Source organism: Pelophylax lessonae (assembly GCF_965119305.1).
Source record: "Pelophylax lessonae genome assembly, chromosome: 7".
Classification (NCBI taxonomy): domain Eukaryota; kingdom Metazoa; phylum Chordata; class Amphibia; order Anura; family Ranidae; genus Pelophylax; species Pelophylax lessonae.
This window is the reverse complement of record NC_138774.1, coordinates 300,915,774-300,934,105: the sequence shown is the minus strand read 5'-3', so window position 1 is coordinate 300,934,105 and position 18,332 is coordinate 300,915,774. Positions and strand designations below refer to the sequence as shown.

General features: G+C 55.2%; 1 protein-coding gene across 11 annotated transcripts in view; it reads left to right on the top strand.

Annotated features, from left to right (window-relative positions):
• MED12 (mediator complex subunit 12) overlaps window positions 1-18,332 on the top strand; it is a 132,284-nt gene that overhangs the window by 92,670 nt on the left and 21,282 nt on the right. For all 11 annotated transcript variants that reach the window (XM_082263177.1, XM_082263183.1, XM_082263182.1 and 8 more), the window contains exons 26-36: window positions 1,906-2,066; window positions 3,484-3,663; window positions 3,839-3,910; window positions 5,397-5,554; window positions 5,632-5,793; window positions 6,981-7,092; window positions 10,690-10,779; window positions 10,866-10,975; window positions 12,444-12,579; window positions 12,665-12,826; window positions 17,807-18,184. In XM_082263177.1, coding sequence (XP_082119303.1) covers window positions 1,906-2,066; window positions 3,484-3,663; window positions 3,839-3,910; window positions 5,397-5,554; window positions 5,632-5,793; window positions 6,981-7,092; window positions 10,690-10,779; window positions 10,866-10,975; window positions 12,444-12,579; window positions 12,665-12,826; window positions 17,807-18,184 — 1,721 coding nt within the window. The remainder of the gene's footprint in view (window positions 1-1,905; window positions 2,067-3,483; window positions 3,664-3,838; window positions 3,911-5,396; window positions 5,555-5,631; window positions 5,794-6,980; window positions 7,093-10,689; window positions 10,780-10,865; window positions 10,976-12,443; window positions 12,580-12,664; window positions 12,827-17,806; window positions 18,185-18,332) is intronic.

The window sequence follows — 18,332 nt, the reverse complement described above, 5'->3', positions numbered from 1 at the left end:
CGTCCTCCGCTCCCCCCGTCCCCTCTGTCCTCCGCCCCACCCCCCCTCCTCCGCCCCCCACCATCCCGTCCTCTGCTCCCCCCGTCCCATCCTCTGCTCCCCCCGTCCCATCCTCTGCTCCCCCCGTCCCATCCTCTGCTCCCCCCGTCCCGTCCCCCCCCCGTCCTGTCCCCCCCCGTCCCGTCCCCCTTCCTCCCCCCTTGTCCCCTGCCCCCCGCCCCTCTCGTTTTCTGCAGAGTTGAGAGCAGGAGGCAGCATAGTGCTGGATGGATGGGGGGGGGGGGGGGGTGAGAGCTGTCTCAGTGATTGGTTACTAGGCAGTCCTTAGGGATGATATGAAGGGGTGCGGAGGACCCTGTTTTGGGAAGGGTTCAGGAGGACACTACAGTGTGTGGGAGGGGAGAGGGTTGACGTTAAGGGTAGAGGGCACTGTTTGAGGGGGATGTATAGTATTATAGGGGGGCAAAGGACACTATAGTGGGGGGGGGGGATGTAAACGGATCAGGGGACACTGCATTTGGGGGGTACAGAACACTACGTCTATGTCTTTTTATTGGGAGCTTGATAGCTGTTTTTTTTTTTTAGGGTGTCGCCGAACACTACAGTGGGGGGGGGGGGTGATGTAAAAGGGGCACTGTGTTTGGGGGGTACAGAACACTACGTCTTTGTCTCTTTATTGGGAACTTGATAGCTGTTTTTTTTTTTTTTTTTTTTAGGGTGTCGCCTAACAATACTGTGGGGGGCAGAGGACACTACAGTGGGGGAGGGGGGGAGTGATGTAAAAGGGGCACTGTGTTGGGGGGGTACAGAACACTACGTCTCTTTATTGGGAACTTGATAGTTGTCCTTTTTTGTTTTTTTGGGGTGTTGCCTAGTACCCCCCATCCCCTGGGATCTTTGTTTTCCTCCATGTTGTCCAGGTAGAGCTCAACCTCCAAAAGGTTGTCTCCCCCCCCCCCCCCCCCCCCACTATAAGGCAATTTTTACCATCCCCCTCCTTATGCCCTTGTCACACAAGTGTCCCCACTATGCGGTTTTCAAAGCCCAATTCTGCGCGTCGCATAGGACAAGCCTGCTCTCTGCACACGTCGCCCTAAAAGAAGCCGTGATTACCTCTGGACAATCGTGGCAGAAATCCATCCTGTTGGGGGTGCCGGCTAAGCACGGTTCCCAGTTTTGCAGCTCTGCGACCTGGGTTTGCGTGGGCGCAGCAGCCAATTCATTTAAATGAAATGCTGGGCCTGTGTTTTTATGCAGGTATAAGGTGCCATTTTCAGAACGCAGCGGTACAGCATGGTGTTTTTGATACCATGTGATTTCCTGGCGGTTGCCACACCCAGAAATGCGCTGCGTTTTTAGACGCATGGGGGCGCCATTAACAGGGAATGCTTTCCTGCACAATTTTAAAGCGCAGCACATTTTAGCTGCGGGTGGTAACCGGTACCCGCAATAATGGGAACCACGTCTAAAGGATATTGGCACCCAGACATGTGCCGTGCAGCGACTGCCATGTGATTTGGAATTACGGGCATAATCGTGTCGATTGCCTGCAATTCAAATCGTGACATGTGAATGGAGCCCTATTGTGGGTAAGTACGGTCTGTATCAATAAAAGATAATGTTTTTAATTAGGGGATCCTTGATAGATTTCATGGACCATTCATTTTCCCTGCTGTGTCTCCTAGATTCCCAGAGCACTGTGGGATAGCTAAGTACACAGCCAATGTTGCCTACTGGTCTTTATATATAGAGGACACTCACATGTTGGCCGCTGTCCTCTCTGCCCGCTTGTGAGCTCTTCTTCTGGCTGTGATATCAGAGAGATTTGGCCTTTAGCCGTTGCCATATCACGGTTACCCTCCGCATCCATTTTCCCCTCTTTTACTAGTATATGTGTTTATCCAGGTGATGCTGAACTGCAAGGCTCAGGCTTCCCTCTTCCAGCGGGGAATGAAGACATTACAGATGAAGATATGGCAAACAGGCCAGGCGGTAGATTGGTATCCATAGAGACGGCCAGCTTGGATGTGTACGCCAAATATGTTCTGCGCAGCATCTGTCAGCAGGTGAGATTGGCTGCTCGCAGGTAACATTCCTTCATGTCTTTGTATTTCCTAACACTGAGGATTAGAGCAACACCATTCCAAATAAATACACCCTGAGAAGAGAGACAGTCAGAGGTTCTTGTGGTTGTCTTCTATTTGTTCCTTATGCTCAATAGAGAGAAACTATAATGGCTGGGCTCGCGGGGCTGTCTCGGGATGCCCTGGGCTCGCGGGGCTGTCTCGGGATGCCCTGGGCTCGCGGGGCTGTCTCGGGATGCCCTGGGCTCGCGGGGCTGTCTCGGGATGCCCTGGGCTCGCGGGGCTGTCTCGGGATGCCCTGGGCTCGCGGGGCTGTCTCGGGATGCCCTGGGCTCGCGGGGCTGTCTCGGGATGCCCTGGGTTAATGGGGCTGTCTCGGGATGCCCTGGGTTACAGGGGCTGTCTCGGGATGCCCTGGGTTAGCGGGGCTGTCTCGGGATGCCCTGGGTTAGCGGGGCTGTCTCGGGATGCCCTGGGTTAGCGGGGCTGTCTCGGGATGCCCTGGGTTAGCGGGGCTGTCTCGGGATGCCCTGGGTTAGCGGGGCTGTCTCGGGATGCCCTGGGTTAGCGGGGCTGTCTCGGGATGCCCTGGGTTAGCGGGGCTGTCTCGGGATGCCCTGGGTTAGCGGGGCTGTCTCGGGATGCCCTGGGCTCGCGGGGCTGTCTCGGGATGCCCTGGGCTCGCGGGGCTGTCTCGGGATGCCCTGGGTTAATGGGGCTGTCTCGGGATGCCCTGGGCTGTTGTGCACTTCGGGGTGGTTTGCTATGTGGTGACACTGAAGCACACTGAAATGTTTAACACTCAGATTCAACCTCCTGACATCCTCCTCACTCCTGTGATTCCCCCCTTCATCACAGACCTCATTATTTCGGGTATTTTTCTTGTGGATGGGACTGGGTTGTGTGATAATCGCAGTTAATGCAGAAGAGAATGAAGAGTGTAGGTCCGCCCACCTCTCCGCTCTCTCCCAGCCGTATGATAAGTAGAAGTCAGACGTGATTTAGAGGCAGACCAGTTGTGTTGCGGCTCCTCCATCCTCGTCTTTTCTTCCTCCATCCTCGTCTTTTCTTCCTCCATCCTCGTCTTTTCTTCCTCCATCCTCGTCTTTTCTTCCTCCATCCTCGTCTTCTCTTCCTCCATCCTCGTCTTCTCCTCCTCCATCCTCGTCTTCTCCTCCTCCATCCTCGTCTTCTCCTCCTCCATCCTCGTCTTCTCCTCCTCCATCCTCGTCTTCTCCTCCTCCATCCTCGTCTTCTCCTCCTTCATCCTCGTCTTCTCATCTTCGTCTTCTCTTCCTCCAATCCTCGTCTTCTTCTCTTCCTCCAATCCTCGTCTTCTTCTCCTCCTCCAATCCTCGTCTTCTCTTCCTCCAATCCTCGTCTTCTTCTCTTCCTCCAGGAATGGGTCGGTGAGCGCTGCGTGCGCTCCCTGTGTGAGGACTCCATTGATCTCCAGGATCCGGTTCTCAGCAGCGCTCAGGCTCAGCGTCTCATGCAGCTAATCTGTTATCCGCACCGCCTGGGCGACACCGAGCAAGGAGACAATCCGCAGAGACAACGCATCAAACACATCCTGCAGGTCAGTGCCAACGAAGTGCAATTCCTCTGCGCACGGTAATCGGCATGTGAGCATGGAAATCTATTTCTGTCCAATTTCGGTTCTCTCACCCATTTGAATGTTGGGAATTTGGTCACTGGGGGTTACGTTGTGTTTTGTGCTCCTCTGTGTCATTTGTCTTTTCTTTACTCTGCAGAGCCTGGATCAGTGGACGATGAGACAGTCTGCTTTGGAACTTCAGCTGATGATTAAACAGACAACCAGCAATGTGAGTAACGGGGGAGGGCACTGAGAAACGGATCGAATCACATCCTGGGTTAGGAGTTGATTGGAGCTCCACTTCCCTTTCACAGCTCAGCGCCCCCTTCACAGCCGCTGCCCCCTTCACAGCCCAGCGCCCCTCCCCTCTTCACAGCCCCCGCCCCCTTCACAGCCCCCGCCCCCTTCACAGCCCAGCCCCCCCGCCCCCTTCACAGCCCCTGCCCCCTTCACAGCCCAGCGCCCCCTCCACAGCCCAGCGCCCCTTCACAGCCCAGTGCCCCGCCCTCTTCGCAGCCGCTGCCCCCTTCACAGCCTCTGCCCCCTTCACAGCCCAGCGCCCCCGCCCCCTTCACAGCCCAGCGCCCCCTTCACAGCCCAGCGCCCCCTTCACAGCCCAGCGCCCTTCCCCCTTCACAGCCCAGCGCCCTTCCCCCTTCACAGCCCAGCACCCCCGCCCCCTCCACAGCCCAGCGCCCTTCACAGCCCAGCACCCCCGCCCCCTTCACAGCCCCTGCCCCCTTCACAGCCCAGCGCCCCCGCCCCCTCCACAGCCCAGCGCCCCTGCCCCCTCCACAGCCCAGCGCCCCCGCCCCCTCCACAGCCCAGCGCCCCCGCCCCCTCCACAGCCCAGCGCCCCCGCCCCCTCCACAGCCCAGCACCCCCACCCCCTCCACAGCCCAGCGCCCCGGTGAGCCCAGGCAGTCGGTGACTGACAGTGTTAGAGGCGCCAGGGGATAGATGCTGCATCCACCTGGGTCAGTATGAATTAAAAAAAAAAAAAAAAAACAATCCATCTCTTTTAACGAATGCAGCAAATATAACTATGTATGAACTATTACTATGTAACTAGTCCAAATTTCTTAAATTGTATTGGCAATTTCCTCTTGGGGAAAAAATGAAAAATCTGACTGGGATAGGGACAGGCAGCACAAGGGGAGCTGAGAGCTACATGAGCAGCAGGATGAGTTCATCAGTCTGCTGCTTCTCCTTCACTGTCCAATCAGAGTGGGGTGACCCGGCTGTATTACTCCCATACTGCAGAAGAGGAAAGACCCTCTTATGTCTCTAGACCAATCAGAGTGGGGTGACCCGGCTGTATTACTCCCTTACTGCAGACCCTCTTATGTCTCTAGACCAATCAGAGTGGGGTGACCCGGCTGTATTACTCCCATACTGCAGACCCTCTTATGTCTCTAGACCAATCAGAGTGGGGTGACCCGGCTGTATTACTCCCATACTGCAGACCCTCTTATGTCTCTAGACCAATCAGAGTGGGGTGACCCGGCTGTATTACTCCTTTACTGCAGACCCTCTTATGTCTCTAGACCGGGCAAACACTTCATTTGTTTGCCTGCCGTAACGATCCAACACCAAAGCTTCCCCAGACTGGACCTGGATAGTTTTCTGAGGGTGGGGGGCTCTCTGGAGACCCCATGGGGGATGGGGACAGCGATCCCAGTTCCTGTATTTTTTTTTATAATTCTGTCATTTAGGAAATGAATTCTCTTCTGGAAAACATCGCCAAAGCCACCATTGAAGTATTTCAGCAATCGGCGGAGAATGTTTGTACGGCTCCTCCCACCAATCCTCCCGCTAACAACGCTGCAACCAGCAACTCCACCCCCAATGCCAAGTCTAAGCCAGTGTTAAGGTTGGTGCCCCCCTTTATTGTGGGTGCAGGTTTGGGGTCTTTATGGATTTTATTCACGTTTCTTCCCCTCTTTTCAGTGCGTTGGAGAGGTCCGGCGTGTGGCTGGTGGCCCCTCTGATCGCTAAGCTGCCCACCTCTGTTCAGGGCCACGTCCTGAAGGCTGCTGGAGAGGAGCTGGAGAAAGGACAACACCTCGGATCGTCCTCACGGAAGGAGCGAGACCGCCAAAAGCAGAAGAGGTGGGAAGAACAAATCCACATATATTATACACTCTCCATCGTGATTTATATTAACCACTTCAGCCCCGGAGGATTTGGCTGCTCAAAGACCAGGCCCTATTTTACAATTCGGCACTGCGTGACTTTAACGGACAATTGCGCGGTCGTGCGACGCTGTACCCAAATGAAATTGATGTCCTTTTTTCCCACAAACAGAGATTTCTTTTGGTGGTATTTCATCACCTGTGCGATTTTTACTTTATTTTTAATTTTTTACGCTATAAACAAAAAAAGAGCAACAGTTTTGAATCATTAACAATATTTTTAACACTTTTTGTAAAAATTTAATTTTTTTAATATTTTAGGCCAATTTGTTTTTTGCTACATATTTTTGGTAAAAAAAAAATCGCAATAAGCGTATTTTGATTGGTTTGCGCAAAAGTTATTGCGTTTACTAAGGGAAAGATTTCTGTCATTTTTATTGTTTTTTTTTTTTTTTTTAACTAGTAATGGCAGCAATATGCGATTTTTTTTTTTTTTTTTTTTTTTTTGGGGGGGGGACTGCAACATTGCAGCGGACAGATCGGACCCCTAACTGACATTTTTGGCACTTTTGGGGGGGGACCAGTGACATTACTACAGTAATCAGTACTATAAATATACACTGTTACTGTAATAATGACACTGGCAGGGAAGGGGTTAACTTTATTGGTGATCAAAGGGTTAAGTGTGTCCCTAGGGGCGTTATTCTGACTGTCAGGGGGCGTGGCTTGTGATGTAATCAGAGACATACGATCCTATATACAAGGATCACATAGCCTCTGTGATCAGGGAGAATGACAGTTGGTTGTGTTTACATCATCCGTCCATTCTTCTCTCACTGCTGCGGGAGATTGCGAGTGGCCGGTGGCCATCGGAGCCGCTGGTCACACGCGCTGGCTCCCCAGGGAACGAGCGGGGGTGTGCCGGCGGCAGTGCGCGCTCGCCCGCCCCCTACAGGCGACGTAGGTCTACGTATTTTTGCCTGGGAGCGGCTGACTGCCGCAGTATATAGTCGTTAGGCGGTCGGCAAGTGGTTAAGGAGGGAATCCTTCTGGTCTTAAAGTGGTTAAACCAATCTGATTTTGGGGGCGGAGTTCTAATTAAAGGTAAATGACTCTTCTGAAGAGCCGCGGGTTGATTTTTGTTGGGGTCTCTCTTTATTTTAGCATGTCTTTGCTGAGCCAGCAGCCGTTTCTGTCTTTGGTGCTGACGTGTTTGAAGGGACAGGATGAGCAGAGGGAGGGGCTACTGGCGTCCCTGTATGGCCAGGTACAGCAGGTGAGTGACCCTCCCCCCCCCCCCTTCTGGTCACCAATTTCCTTTTCTTCAGTTTGTTTCACTTACTATGGGACACAACGGGATTAGGATAAGAAATTCCTCCCCTGTGCTCTTCACCCCCCCCCCCATCAGGGATAAGAAATTCCTCCCCTGTGCTCTTCACCCCCCCCCCCATATCAGAGATAAGAAACTCCTCCCCTGTGCTCTTCACCCCCCCCCCCATATCAGAGATAAGAAACTCCTCCCCTGTGCTCTTCACCCCCCCCATATCAGAGATAAGAAACTCCTCCCCTGTGCTCTTCACCCCCCCCCATATCAGAGATAAGAAACTCCTCCCCTGTGCTCTTCACCCCCCCCCATATCAGAGATAAGAAATTCCTCCCCTGTGCTCTTCACCCCCCCCACCCCCAATATCAGAGATAAGAAACTCCTCCCCTGTGCTCTTCACCCCCCCCCCCCCATCAGGGATAAGAAATTCCTCCCCTGTGCTCTTCACCCCCCCCCCCCATCAGGGATAAGAAATTCCTCCCCTGTGCTCTTCACTCCCCCAATATCAGAGATAAGAAACTCCTCCCCTGTGCTCTTCACCCCCCCCCCCCATCAGGGATAAGAAACTCCTCCCCTGTGCTCTTCACTCCCCCAATATCAGAGATAAGAAACTCCTCCCCTGTGCTCTTCACCCCCCCCCCAATATCAGAGATAAGAAACTCCTCCCCTGTGCTCTTCACTCCCCCAATATCAGAGATAAGAAATTCCTCCCGTGTGCTCTTCACCCCCCCCCATATCAGAGATAAGAAACTCCTCCCCTGTGCTCTTCACCCCCCCATATCAGAGATAAGAAACTCCTCCCCTGTGCTCTTCACCCCCCCCATATCAGAGATAAGAAACTCCTCCCCTGTGCTCTTCACTCCCCCAATATCAGAGATAAGAAACTCCTCCCCTGTGCTCTTCACCCCCCCATATCAGAGATAAGAAACTCCTCCCCTGTGCTCTTCACCCCCCCATATCAGAGATAAGAAACTCCTCCCCTGTGCTCTTCACCCCCCCCCCCTATCAGAGATAAGAAACTCCTCACCTGTGCTCTTCACTCCCCCAATATCTGAGATAAGAAACTCCTCCCCTGTGCTCTTCACCCCCCCCCCCATATCAGAGATAAGAAACTCCTCCCCTGTGCTCTTCACCCCCCCCCCATATCAGAGATAAGAAACTCCTCCCCTGTGCTCTTCAACCCCCCCCCCCCATATCAGAGATAAGAAACTCCTCCCCTGTGCTCTTCACTCCCCCAATATCAGAGATAAGAAACTCCTCCCCTGTGCTCTTCACTCCCCCCATATCAGAGATAAGAAACTCCTCCCCTGTGCTCTTCACCCCCCCATATCAGAGATAAGAAACTCCTCCCCTGTGCTCTTCACCCCCCCCTATCAGAGATAAGAAACTCCTCCCCTGTGCTCTTCACTCCCCCAATATCAGAGATAAGAAACTCCTCCCCTGTGCTCTTCACCCCCCCCTATCAGAGATAAGAAACTCCTCCCCTGTGCTCTTCACCCCCCCCCCCATATCAGAGATAAGAAACTCCTCCCCTGTGCTCTTCACCCCCCCCCCCCCATATCAGAGATAAGAAACTCCTCCCCTGTTGCAAATTTATTAAAAAGAAAATCCCATGTACATAAGTATTCACCCCCTTTGCCATGACACTCAGAATTGAGCTCAGGTGCCTCCTGTTTCCACTGATCGTCCTTCAGATGTTTCTACAACTTGATTGGAGTCCACCTGTGGTAAATTCAGGTGATTGGACATGATTTGGAAAGGCACACACCTGTCTATAGAAGGTCCCACAGGTAACAGTGCATGTCAGAGCACAAACCAAGCCATGAAGTCCAAGGAATTGTCTGTAGACCTCGGAGACAGGATTGTATGGAGGTACAGATCGGGGGAAGGGTACAGAAACATTTCTGCAGCATTGAAGGTCCCAATGAGCACAGTGGCCTCCATCATCTGTAAATGGAAGAAGTTTGGAACCCCCAGGACTATTCCTAGAGCGGCCGCCCGGCCAAACTGAGCGATCGGGGGAGGGGGGCCTTAGTCAGGGAGGTGACCAAGAACCCGATGGTGACTCTGACAGAGCTCCAGCGTTTCTCTGTGGAGAGAGGAGAACCTTCCAGAAGAACAACCATCTCTGCAGCCCTCCACCAATCAGGCCTGTATGGGAGTGGCCAGACGGAAGCCACTCCTCAGTAAAAGTCACATGACAGCCCGCCTGGAGTTTACCAAAAGACACCTGAAGGACTCTCAGACCATGAGAAACAAAATTCTCTGCTCTGATGAAACAAAGATTGAACTCTTTGGCCTGAATGGCAAGCGTCATGTCTGGAGGAAACCAGGCACCGCCCATCACCTGGCCAATACCATCCCTACTGTGAAGCATGGTGGTGGCAGCATCATGCTGTGGGGAGGAACTGGGAGACTAGTCAGGATGGAGGGAAATATGAATGCAGCAATGTACAGAGACATCCTTTATGAAAACCTTCTCCAGAGCACTCTGGACCTCAGACTGGGGTGAAGGTTCATCTTCCAACAGGACAACGACCCTAAGCACACAGCCAAGATAACAAAGGAGTGACTATGGGACAACTCTGTGAATGTCCTTGAGTGGCCCAGCCAGAGCCCAGACTTGAACCCGATTGGACATCTCTGGAGAGATCTGAAAATGGCTGAGCACCGACCCTCCCCCATCCAACCTGATGGAGCTTGAGAGGTCCTGCAAAGAAGAATGGGAGAAACTTCCCAAAAATAGGAGAGCCAAGCTTGTAGCATCATACTCAGAAATACTGGAGGCTGGAATTGGTGCCAAAGGAGCTTCACCAAAGTACTGAGCAGAGGGTGTGAATACTTATGTACATGGCAAAGGGGGTGAATACTTATGTACATGGCAGAGGGTGCGAATACTTATGTACATGGCAGAGGGGGTGAATACTTATGTACATGGCAGAGGGGGTGAATACTTATGTACATGGCAGAGGGGGTGAATACTTATGTACATGGGATTTTTTCCTTTTCTATTTTCAAATAAATTTGCAAAGATTTCACACAAATTCCTCTCACGTTGTCATTATGGGGGAGGGGTTTGTAGAATTTTGAGGAAAATGAATTGAATCCATGTTGGAATAAGGCTGTACTTGACCCCCTGGAAGGTTTAACCCCCCCTCCCCCTTTAATGACCAGGCCATTTTTTGCTCTTCAGCACTGCATTACTTTAACTGACAATTGCGCAGTCATGCAACGCTGTACCCAAATAAAATTTATATAATTTTTTGCCTACAAATAGAAATTTCTTTTGGTGGTTTTTGATCGCAACTGCATTTTTATTTTTTTGTGATCTAAACAAAGAGACCAAAAATTTAGAAAAGGTTTCTTTTTTTTTTACTTTCTGCTGTAAAACATCCAATTAAAAAAAAAATTTCCATCATAATCAATAGCTGGGGGGGAACGGCTCCCAATCATGTGACCACTGTGGCAGCCAATTAGTGGTCAGACAGTCCCCGCCCCCTGGGTGGGAAGGGGTTAACGCATGACATTTTTTGTGTGATTGGTTTTCAGATTGTTAGTAATTGGAGAGAAGATCAATATCAGGACGATTGTAAAACCCCTCAGCTGCTGCACGACGTGTTGAAGCTCCGGCTGAACCTGGTGAGACGTCTCTTTATTTTATATCTCTGAGAGTCACCGTGCGTTTCCTCCGGTCCTGGTCCTTTATTCTGATCTTCTGTCTCCAGGTGGGCGGAATGTTTGACACCGTGCAGCGCAGCACCCAGCAGACCACGGAATGGGCGGTACTACTCCTGGATATAATCAGCAGCGGCACTGTGGACATGCAATCCAATAAGTAATTCACCACCTCAAAAACATTGTAACCACTTAAAGACCACGCCCATTTCTGACATTTATTGCTTACAAGTTAAAAATCAGTATTTTTTGCTAGAAAATGACTCAAAACCCAGAAACTCCTCCTCTGCACTTAAAAGCATTCAAAACTCTAAGTTTTGCTGTTTTGAATACTGACATTTTTTTTCAAAATCTGTCGCCTTGAATGCTCCAGGACCCGGAAGTGACATCACTTCCTGGTTTTTACATCAGAGACCCGATCCGAGCCGAATGCAGCTTTGTCCGGGTCTTCGGCCAGCAGGTGGCTCAGGTTCCCGGCCCGAGAAGGTGGTGGGAGGAGCGAGGGGATGTCCCCTCCCACTCCTTGTAATAACCAAGCGGCTGCTCAGCCACATCGGTATTCATTTCAAGGAGTGGGAGTTGACTTCCCTCCCGTCGCCTTCCACAGCCCGCCTAGGTCTCCCATCCTATTGCGGGGGGGGGGGGGGGGAAGCGTCCCCTCCCACTCTGTGTAATCACAACTGAGCAGCTGCTTAGCCACATCGGTTGTCATTTCAAGAAAGTTGAGCGTTGGCTCTAAACAGCTTCTCGCGGTGGGGTGAGTAGAGCAGCTGCTCGCGGTGGGGTTGCGTAGAGCAGCTGCTCGCGGTGGGTTGCGTAGAGCAGCTGCTCGCGGTGGGGTTGCGTAGAGCAGCTGCTCGCGGTGGGGTTGCGTAGAGCAGCTGCTCGCGGTGGGGTTGCGTAGAGCAGCTGCTCGCGGTGGGGTTGCGTAGAGCAGCTGCTCGCGGTGGGGTTGCGTAGAGCAGCTGCTCGCGGTGGGGTTGCGTAGAGCAGCTGCTCGCGGTGGGGTTGCGTAGAGCAGCTGCTCGCGGTGGGGTTGTGTAGAGCAGCTGCTCGCGGTGGGGTTGCGTAGAGCAGCTGCTCGCGGTGGGGTTGCGTAGAGCAGCTGCTCGCGGTGGGGTTGCGTAGAGCAGCTGCTCGCGGTGGGGTGCGTGGAGCAGCTGCTCGCGGTGGGGTGCGTGGAGCAGCTGCTCGCGGTGGGGTTGCGTAGAGCAGCTGCTCGCGGTGGGGTTGCGTAGAGCAGCTGCTCGCGTTGGGGTATATAGAGCAGCTGCTCGCGGTGGGGTGCGTGGAGCAGCTGCTCGCGGTGGGGTGCGTGGAGCAGCTGCTCGCGGTGGGGTGCGTGGAGCAGCTGCTCGCGGTGAGGTATGTAGAAAAGCTGCTCGCGGTGGGGTATATAGAGCAGCTGCTCGCGGTGGGGTATATAGAGCAGCTGCTCGCGGTGGGGTTGCGTAGAGCAGCTGCTTGCGGTGGGGTGGGGTATATAGAGCAGCTGCTCGCGGTGGGGTATATAGAGCAGCTGCTCGCGGTGGGGTTGCGTAGAGCAGCTGCTCGCGGTGGGGTATGTAGAGCAGCTGGTGTCATGTGACTGATATACACGCATGTAACACGTATGTCTTGCTTTGCAGTGAACTCTTCACCACAGTGCTGGACATGCTGAGCGTCCTGATTAATGGAACGTTGGCGGCGGACATGTCCAGCATTTCTCAGGGCAGCATGGAGGAGAACAAACGGGCATACATGAACCTGGTGAAGAAGCTGAGGGTAATGTTCTGTGTCCCCTCCCCCCTCCCCCCCTGGGTTGGTCTCGGTTTTCCGCCCTCTATACCATTTCTTGTTCTCTCTGTAGAAGGAATTGGGAGACCGGCAGTCGGAGAGTCTGGAGAAGGTCCGCCAGTTGTTGCCGCTACCAAAGCAAATGAGAGACGTGATCACATGTGAGCCGCAGGGGTCGCTGATCGACACCAAAGGAAACAAGATTGCCGGCTTTGACTCCATATTCAAAAAAGAGGTGAGAGTCATGTGACCAAAAAATCTTCTATTGGTGGAGTTTTACATCCTGCGAGTGTAAAGCTGAACACCGGGCAGATTCACCCAATGACACCGCTCTGTATACACTCATATGTCCTTCAAGGGAAAATAATAATGTAGCGTATACAAATCGCTACACAAGTCAGATTGTAATTGAATGTTCTTAAAAATTCCCTTTCCCTTTCAATCTGCAGCCGCTGTTATTTTCAGCAGAATGCAATATGGCCGCCTGGAGGCGCTCTATACACAGATGGTATACAGAACACCCCCCATTAATGTAATTTCCTGCTTGTGTGATTGGCCCACTGATTTTCCCAGAAGTCTTCACTAAGATACATGTCAGGCTTTGGGCATCCCCTGCAGCACAAATGTGCCTTTAACTGCTTGTTAAAGCAATCCAGCGGCTAGTTGGCTATTAGGATTGCTTTTACAAGATACCTGCAGCTGCATATTATCCCAGTATAGCTCCAGTGATGTGCCGGTACATCACTGGAGCTAAAGTGGTTAATTAACAAAGGGACTTGCGCCCTTTTTCTTAGGAGGGGGGAAGGTTCGGCCTTTGCCCTCTCCCTTTCCCTCTCCCTTTCCCTTGCCCTCTCCCTTTCCCTTGCCCTCTCCCTTTCCCTCGCCCTCTCCCTTTCCCTCGCCCTTTCCCTTTCTCTCGCCCTTTCCCTTTCTCTCGCCCTTTCCCTTTCTCTCGCCCTTTCCCTTTCTCTCGCCCTTTCCCTCGCTCTCGCCCTTTCCCTCGCCCTTTCCCTCGCTCTCGCCCTTTCCCTCGCCCTTTCCCTCTCCCTTTCCCTCGCCCTCTCCCTTTCCCTCGCCCTCTCCCTTTCCCTCTCCCTCTCCCTTTCCCTCTCCCTTTCCCTCGCCCTCTCCCTTTCCCTCGCCCTCTCCCTTTCCCTCTCCCTTTCCCTCGCCCTCTCCCTTTCCCTCGCCCTCTCCCTTTCCCTCGCCCTCTCCCTTTCCCTTGCCCTCTCCCTTTCCCTTTCCCTTTCCCTTGCCCTCGCCCTCGCCCTTGCCCTCGCCCTCGCCCTTGCCCTCGCCCTCGCCCTAGCCCTTGCCCTCGCCCTAGCCCTCGCCCTAGCCCTCTCCCTTTCCCTCTCCCTTTCCCTCCGACCTCTCCCTTTCCCTCCGACCTCTCCCTTTCCCTCCGACCTCTCCCTTTCCCTCCGACCTCTCCCTCTGCCCTCCGACCTCTCCCTCTGCCCTCCGACCTCTCCCTCTGCCCTCCGACCTTTCCCTCCGACCTTTCCCTCTGCCCTCTTCCCTCTGCCCTCTTCCCTCTGCCCTCTTCCCTCTGCCCTCTTCCCTCTGCCCTCTTCCCTCTCCCTCTGCCCTCTTCCCTCTCCCTCCGACCTCTTCCCCCTGCCCTGTCCCTCTCCCTCTGCCATCTCCCTTTCCCTCTGACCTCTTCCCTCTGCCCTCTCCCTCTGCCCTCTCCCTTTCCTTCCGACCTCTTCCTTTCCCTCTCCCTTTCCCTCGCCCTTTCCCTCTCCCACGACCTCTCCCTCGACCTCTCCCTTTCCCTCCGACCTCTCCCTTTCCCTCCGACCTCTTCCTTTCCCTCCGACCTCTTCCTTTCCCTCCGACCTCTTCCTTTCCCTCCGACCTCTTCCTTTCCCTCCGACCTCTTCCTTTCCCTCCGACCTCTCCCTTTCCCTCCGACCTCTCCCTTTCCCTCCGACCTCTCCCTTTCCCTCCGACCTCTTCCCCCTGCCCTGTCCCTCTTCCCTCTCCCTTTCCCTCCGACCTCTTCCCCCTGCCCTGTCCCTCTTCCCTCTCCCTCTGACCTCTCCCTTTCCCTCCGACCTCTTCCCCCCTGCCCTGTCCCTCTTCCCTCTGCCCTCTCCCTCTGCCCTCTCCCTCTGCCCTCTCCCTTTCCCTCCGACCTCTTCCCCCTGCCCTGTCCCTCTGCCCTCTTCCCTCTCCCTTGCCCTCTCCTTTTCCCTCTCCTTTTCCCTCGCCCTTTCCCTCCGACCTCTCCCTTTCCCTCCGACCTCTCCCTTTCCCTCCGACCTCTCCCTTTCCCTCCGACCTCTCCCTTTCCCTCCGACCTCTCCCTTTCCCTCCGACCTCTCCCTTTCCCTCCGACCTCTCCCTTTCCCTCCGACCTCTCCCTTTCCCTCCGACCTCTCCCTTTCCCTCCGACCTCTTCCCCCTGCCCTGTCCCTCTGCCCTCTTCCCTCTCCCTTTCCCTCTGCCCTCTTCCCTCTGCCCTCTTCCCTCTGCCCTCTTCCCTCTCCCTTTCCCTCCGACCTCTTCCCTCTGCCCTCTCCCTCTGCCCTCTTCCCTCTCCCTCTGCCCTCTCCCTTTCCCTCCGACCTCTTCCCCCTGCCCTGTCCCTCTGCCCTCCCCCTTTCCCTCCGACCTCTTCCCCCTGCCCTGTCCCTCTTCCCTCTCCCTCTGCCCTCTCCCTTTCCCTCTGACCGCTTCCCCCTGCCCTGTCCCCCTTCCCTCTGCCCTGTCCCTCTGCCCTCTTCCCTTTCCCTCGCCCTCTCCCTTTCTCTCGCCCTCTCCCTTTCCCTCTCCCTTTCCCTCGCCCTCTCCCTTTCCCTCTCCCTTTCCCTCTCCCTTTCCCTCTCCCTTTCCCTCTCCCTTTCCCTCGCCCTCTCCCTTTCCCTCGCCCTCTCCCTCGCCCTCTCCCTTTCCCTCTCCCTCGCCCTCTCCCTTTCCCTCTCCCTTTCCCTCGCCCTCTCCCTTTCCCTCGCCCTCTCCCTTTCCCTCTCCCTCTCCCTTTCCCTCTCCCTTTCCCTCTCCCTTTCCCTCCGACCTCTTCCCCCTGCCCTGTCCCTCTTCCCTCTCCCTCTGCCCTCTCCCTTTCCCTCCGATCTCTTCCCTCTGCCCTCTCCCTCTGCCCTCTCCCTTTACCTCCGACCTCTTCCCCCTGTCCCTCTTCCCTCTCCCTCCAACCTCTTCCCCCTGCCCTGTCCCTCTCCCTCTGCCATCTCCCTCTGCCTTCTCCCTTTCCCTCTGACCTCTTCCCCCTGCCCTGTCTCTCTTCCCTCTCCCTCTGCCCTCTCCCTTTCCCTCCGACCTCTTCCCCCTGCCCTGTCCCTCTGCCCTCTTCCCTTTCCCTCTCCCTTTCTCTCGCCCTTTCCCTCCGCCCTCTCCCTTTCCCTCCGCCCTCTCCCTTTCCCTTCGCCCTCTCCCTTTCCCTCCGCCCTCTCCCTTTCCCTCCGCCCTCTCCCTTTCCCTCTCCCTTTCCCTCGCCCTCTGCCCTCTCCCTTTCCCTCTGACCTCTTCCCCCTCCCTTTCCCTCTGACCTCTTCCCCCTGCCCTGTCCCTCTTCCCCCTGCCCTGTCCCTCTTCCCCCTGCCCTGTCCCTCTGCCCTCTCCCTTTCCCTCCGCCCTCTCCCTTTCCCTCGCCCTCTCCCTTTACCTCCGACCTTTCCCTCGCCCTCACCCTTTCCCTCACCCTCACCCTTTCCCTCACCCTTTCCCTCGCCCTCTCTCTTTCCCTCGCCCTCTCTCTTTCCCTCGCCCTCTCTCTTTCCCTCGCCCTCTCTCTTTCCCTCGCCCTCTCTCTTTCCCTCGCCCTCTCCCTTTCCCTCACCCTTTCCCTCACCCTTTCCCTCACCCTTTCCCTCGCCCTCTCTTTTTCCCTCGCCCTCTCTTTTTCCCTCGCCCTCACCCTTTCCCTCGCCCTCTCTCTTTCCCTCGCCCTCTCTCTTTCCCTCGCCCTCTCCCTTTCCCTCGCCCTTTCCCTCGCCCTCGCCCTCGCCCTTTCCCTCGCCCTTTCCCTCGCCCTTTCCCTCGCCCTTTCCCTTTCCCTCGCCCTTTCCCTTTCCCTCGCCCTTTCCCTCTCCCTTTCCCTCTCCCTTTCCCTCCGCCCTCTCCCTTTCCCTCCGCCCTTTCCCTCCGCCCTCTCCCTTTCCCTCCGCCCTCTTCCCCCTGCCCTGTCCCTCTTCCCTCTCCCTCTGCCCTCTTCCCTCCGCCCTCTTCCCCTGCCCTGTCCCTCCGCCCTCTTCCCCCTGCCCTGTCCCCTCCGCCCTCTTCCCCCCTGCCCCTGTCCCCTCCGCCCTCTTCCCCCTGCCCTGTCCCCTCCGCCCTCTTCCCCCTGCCCTGTCCCCTCCGCCCTCTTCCCCCTGCCCTGTCCCCTCTGCCCTCTTCCCCTGCTCTCTTCCCCCTGCCCTGTCCCTCTGCCCTCTTCCCCCTGCCCTCCGCCCTCTTCCCCCTGCCCTCCGCCCTCTTCCCCCTGCCCTCCGCCCTCTTCCCCCTGCCCTCCGCCCTCTTCCCTCGCCCTCTTCCCTCTGCCCTCTTCCCCCTGCCCTGTCCCTCTGCCCTCTTCCCCCTGCCCTGTCCCTCTGCCCTCTTCCCTCTTCCCTCCTCCCTCCGCCCTCTTCCCCCTGCCCTCCGCCCTCTTCCCCCTGCCCTCTGCCCTCCGCCCTCTTCCCTCTCCCTCCGCCCTCTTCCCTCTGCCCTCTTCCCCCTGCCCTGTCCCTCTGCCCTCTTCCCTCTCCCTCCGCCCTCTTCCCCCTGCCCTGTCCCTCTGCCCTCTTCCCTCTCCCTCCGCCCTCTTCCCCCTGCCCTCTTCCCTCTGCCTCCACCCTCTTCCCTCTCCCTCCACCCTCTTCCCTTGCCCTGGATTGTCTAATGGTGGTATAAACTGTCTGAAATGGCTCATGCAGATTGCAGAGGAAGGAGGCAGCAGACAGAAATCACATTTCTGGTGCTATGATTTAAGGTAAGTATACGCTATAGAAGGATATGCTTTGCTCATTTCAGAGGTTCATGACCCCTTTTAAATGCATAGAATAGCTAGGGCATCTCATTTAGCTTTGTGGCAGAGCTGTGCAAATCTTAGGACTGAATGGGCAGGGATTGAAATCCTTTGGCAGGTGTATTGGCTTCCATGCATTCAGTTCATCTCTGTATTTGTCTGCCTGGAGTTGAGCTTTTATCTTACAATGGATTGGATCCTTTATAATTGTGTTTTGTTTTTGCTGCCATCCTTTTATAGGGCCTTCAAGTCTCCACCAAGCAAAAAATTTCCCCTTGGGACCTGTTTGAGGGGTTGAAGCAGTCGGCTCCCCTTTCCTGGGGGTGGTTTGGGACGGTGCGGGTGGATAGGCGCGTGTCTCGGATGGAGGAGCAGCAGCGTTTACTCCTCTACCACACTCACCTAAAGCCCAAGCCACGTACCTACTACCTGGAGCCCCTCCCCCTCCCGCCCGAGGACGAGGAGCCACCCACCCCCACAAGCAGCGAGCCGGAGAAGAAGCCGAGCGACCCGCTGAAAGTGGAGAAAGGTGGAACGGGCAGCACCGGCGGCGGCGAAGATCGAAAGAAGCAAAGCAAGAAAAAGAAAACCCGCCAGCCTGCCAACAAAGGAGGAGAGGTAATCCTCAATCAGATTGGTTCACGTTGTAATCCCGCCTTGCAGAAGTCCCCCCCCCCCCCCATGTGTTCTGTCCTGTATTGTCCTACATGACAACGCATCACAAAACTTCTGCTCAGGGGTTCACAAACTTTATCTTATACACCCA